We start from the raw sequence: 4661 nt of genomic DNA on the forward strand, positions 1-4661 counted from the left end.
TTAGTCGTTTCTGATGGGTTTCTAGTCTTTTCCCGAGGTTTAGGCACTAGCGGGGAGCTACTGGTTTTGTAGCGGAGCTGTGCTCTAGTTGGGAGCTAGCGGCATCAGTGGGCTGACTACGGACGCAGGCTTGATTCTAGGGCTGATTGCTAGGATCTACTGATTTGAGGTACGAAAGTACTATCCGAGATAGCAGGATTGAGTATGCTTTACTATGTGTTGCATGTTTATATGTTGCATTATTATCTGTCATATGATGCATGGTTTATTATGCGGCATTTGCATAATCATGTTGAGCCTGACTATTTTTGAGATAGCCTGTTGAGAGGGTGCTCAGCCCTCGTTTGTTGTGGATGGTTGGACCCCGTTGGCCAACGGTGGTCAGGTCACCGGTATATCCACAGGTTTATTTTGGTATGGGAGCCACCTCCTGGTGCGACGGCGCAGAGTGCTACATACCTTGACGTCATTTACCTGAGCAGTATTTCGTTATACCCAGATCCTGGTATCCAGTACATTTTGCATACATGCATGTCATAGTCTTGTATACTCATGCTTTCGGTGCTGAGCGTTTTATGCTCACGTCCTCGGTTTATCTCTGTTTTGGACACCCTATTCGATGGGGCAGGTCTCAGGTTGGGCGGTCCAGGAGGGAGTGGACAGGGAGCTGGCAGAGGTTGACCTATAGTTGTTGGTATTTGTTCTTGATATTTAGTTCGATTTGGTTGTTTAAGTATTTTGTACTTACAGATTCGATTGGGTTGTATTACTGTTTTTCCGCTGTTTACCTGATTCAGTTTTAAATGTTAATTTTGCATGCTTGAGTTCTGATTAGTAGGTGATTCTGGAACGGGTCACTACATGCTAGCTGGGAGGTCAGATCCCTGCTTGGAGAGCTCGGACCAAACGTTTGAACGCTGTCTGGGAGGTCGGATCTTCACCTTGGGAGCTCGGATCAGACACCTCGAAATCCAGAAACACAAACAAGAGTGTTAGAAGGGGGCCGGAAGGTTGTTCCGGCGTAGCCCCTCCGACGCTCAAGTCAGAAAACTGAGAGAGAAAACTATGTGTGCAAAGAGAATGTGAAAAAGTATGAATTTATAAAATAATGGACGGAACCTGGTATTTATAGGTGATGCATAGAGTCCTAGTTTTGGTAGGTTTAGATCTTCAGAATCTTCGGAAGATTTGATAAGATATGGTGACAGATTAGATTAGATCTTTAATGGGCTTTATCTTTCTGGGCCTTGATCTCTGTGGGCTACGCGCTTAATATTTGAGTAAGAGTTCTCGTAGGTATGGGCCCACGAGACGCTAGGACCTCCTAGGACCTCGGCTCGGGAGCTCGGCCGAGGGTTTTCGATCGTCCCGATAATATCTTCTTGGAGGTCAGCTCGGGAGGTCGGCCAGGGAGGTCGGCTGACCTCTCCAATCGCTGGAACTTCTGATATGGGAGGTCGGCCAGAGATGACCTCCCGGACAGCCTCAAGCTTTCTTCTGAATGCATGCTGGGCTTTGCTTGAGATGGGCTATCGAGAGCGGGCCGAGCCCATCCTCCCACCGGGGGTATCAATTACAATGGAATAGGTAAGGAAAAAACAATTCTCGTACCATAAATGGGCTTAAATTCAACTTTGATAATCTAATTAGTTAAAAATAAATCTCAATATGATAAAAAGACTTATTATTTTGCAATATTCAGTGTATTTTTTCATTCCCCTATGTGGGCTCGTTAATGCCTTCAACGAGTGATCTTCAGTTTTGGGAAGAATTCGCAGAACTTCGTTTCAAGAATTACATCTCAAACTAAAATTGAAATTTTTCGGAAAATTGTCATCAAATGTTAACAATGTTCGTAAATTTATGATGGAAAATAAGAAGATTACTAATCGAAAGTAAAATAATCAAAATAAAATATAGATTTTGATCAATTTACCTCAAGTACTACTATATTTGGTCATTTTTGAATCACTATTTTCCAGCTTTTAAGATAATTATATTTTATTGTTTCAACTTATTGGCAAAAACTTGTGTGAGACGATTTCACGGGTCGTATTTGTGAGACAGATTTCTTATTTGGGTCACCCGTGAAAAGGGATTATTTTTTATTGTGAATATGGATAGGGTTGTCCCGTCTCACGGATTATGATCCGTGAGACGGTCTCACATGAGACTCACTACTACTTATTTCAGCCATTATTGAGATTAATCTTTTAAGAATATTTAATTAATGTATATTGAAAAATGAGTGCTTAATCTTTTTAACTATTGATAAATTTGAAGTTGCAAAGAAAAAAAAAACATGGAAGATTATTTTCTCCCTAATGCAAATATAATTTTCTGGCTCCGTCCGTAACTATATCAATAATGATAAGTTTTAGTTCATGACATCCAACTCTATGTCGGCACTCCAAAAGAATAAAGTTTAAAGTCAATAAAACAAATTATTGCATCAATGCTAATTTTGATTAATTGGAAAATCAAAATCAAATTCACATCAATTTATATTATTAATTTGATATTTTCTCAAATATAATAATATAAAATATATTTTCATATAGATGTTTCGTTATCACTCACAAATATTAAAGCGTGTCTTTTGTTAGACGGTCTTACAAGTCTATATCTGTGAAACGCGTCGATTTGATTTAGACCTACTATGAAAAATAAAAATTGTTTCTTTAGTTGTGTCGTATCGAAAATTCGTCTCACAAAATTGATCTATGAGACAGTGTGAAATGAGTTTTATACAAAGGGCTTATTCCCATATCGAAAAAGCTGTTCTCGTATTTCCTAAGCGAGCAATTTTTACATTTTGTACGACACCAAATGAAGTATACCTCAATTATTGATTAACAAATTTAAATAATTTATTTGGCAAGTGAGACGGTTTCATGAGTCTTATTTTGTGAGACAGATATCTTATTTGGGTCATATATGAAAAATATCACTTTTTATGCTAAAAGTATTATTTTTTATTGTGTATATCGATATGGTTGACCCATCTCATAAATAAAGATTCGTGAGACCGTCTCACATTTATTTTTGGATAGAACAAATTTAATTTTTACCAAAGTGGGAAAAAAAGAGAGCATATCCCACATGAATCCGATCCCATCATTAAAAAAATATAAAAGCAAAAAGAATACGATCCCAATTCCAAAATTTTCGTTTAAAAAAAAAAAGAAAAAGAAAAATCCAAAACTTGACCACAGCTAAACCCAACCACGGTTACTTTCCGCTCTCGAACTTTCCAAAAGTGCCCCTATCAAGATGTGGACACGCGTCCAATATCAACGGCCAATATGAGCTATCCCATGGATAACTCCACTAGATATATACTTCCAATCCCTAATGATTAGCCCACCAGCATTGAAGATTTTTTGTGTTTTGTGTGGTGAGAGCAAATGTCGAACCCTAAAGTTTTCTTCGACATGACCGTCGGCGGCCAGCCTGCCGGGAGGATCGTCATGGAACTCTATGCAGACGTCGTCCCCAAGACCGCCGAGAATTTCCGTGCGCTTTGTACCGGAGAAAAGGGCAAGGGAAGATCCGGAAAGCCACTCCACTACAAAGGCTCGCCATTCCACCGCGTGATCCCCAACTTCATGTGTCAAGGAGGCGATTTCACCGCCGGAAACGGCACCGGAGGGGAGTCTATATACGGATCGAAGTTCGCTGACGAGAATTTCGTGAAGAAACACACCGGACCTGGGATTCTGTCCATGGCGAATGCCGGACCGGGGACTAATGGTTCCCAGTTCTTCATCTGCACCGAGAAGACCTCGTGGCTGGACGGTAAGCACGTGGTGTTCGGGCAGGTTGTGGAGGGATACGACGTCGTCAAGGCGATCGAGAAGGTTGGATCTGGTGGGGGCAGGACCTCGAAGCCTGTGGTGATCGCTGACTGCGGTCAACTCTGTTAGATCTATACCGGGATGCCTTGTTTATCTGTAAGATTTGATGATGATCTTTTGCCCTGAATATTCTGAAATAATGATTTCTGCCGTTGATTGGAACTGTGTTTGTTCTTGAGGATTGTACTCTACTGTACAATTAAACTGCTTTCATGTTTTGTTAAATTATTGGTGGAATCTCTGTCTCCATAACTAATTAATATTATATTATACCGAGTCAACTCAACTAATGTTAGAACTTAGATTTCAAACTCTACAGATTTCAAGAAGGCAAAAACTTATGCGAGACGGTCTCACGGGTCGTATTTGTGAGACGGATCTTTTATTTGGGTCACCCATGAAAAAGTATTACTTTTTATGCTAAGAGTATTACTTTTATTGTGAATATGGGTAGGGTTGACCCGTCTCACAGATTATGATCCGTGAGACGGTCTCATATGAGACTTACTCTTTCAAGAATGCACAGACGACAAGTCGTAAGGATTTTAATTTTTAGTTTGAAATCCAAATAGATTCCATGGAAATTTAAACTAGTTAGTTCGAGTCTAGTAGAACACTTCTGTCTCATAGAATTGACGACCCATACTAATTTTATTATCCGACACCAACCCGAACAAATATTAGTATAAACATCCAGTACAAACCCGAACTTAACATTTTAAAGGGTAACCAATACCCCTACAATCTGAATATGAGTATGTGGTCTTTTGTGAGGCGGTCTCTTTATTGACATGAGTTAATTCT

General features: G+C 39.9%; 1 protein-coding gene across 1 annotated transcript; it reads left to right on the plus strand.

Annotated features, from left to right (window-relative positions):
* Positions 1-3344: 3344 nt before the first annotated feature.
* On the plus strand, positions 3345-4127 carry LOC140814578 (peptidyl-prolyl cis-trans isomerase 1-like). Its single transcript, XM_073173598.1, has one exon. It carries the CDS (start codon positions 3408-3410, stop codon positions 3924-3926), a length of 519 nt encoding a protein of 172 aa, XP_073029699.1. The 5' UTR covers positions 3345-3407; the 3' UTR covers positions 3927-4127.
* The last annotated feature ends 534 nt before the right edge of the window (positions 4128-4661 follow it).

Source organism: Primulina eburnea, chromosome 15, assembly GCF_022965805.1.
Source record: "Primulina eburnea isolate SZY01 chromosome 15, ASM2296580v1, whole genome shotgun sequence".
Classification (NCBI taxonomy): Eukaryota; Viridiplantae; Streptophyta; class Magnoliopsida; order Lamiales; family Gesneriaceae; genus Primulina; species Primulina eburnea.

What these genes read in the sequence shown, in the direction of transcription:
- LOC140814578 (XM_073173598.1), top strand. Translation starts at nt 3,408, where the DNA reads ATGTCGAACCCTAAAGTTTTCTTCGACATGACCGTCGGCGGCCAGCCT.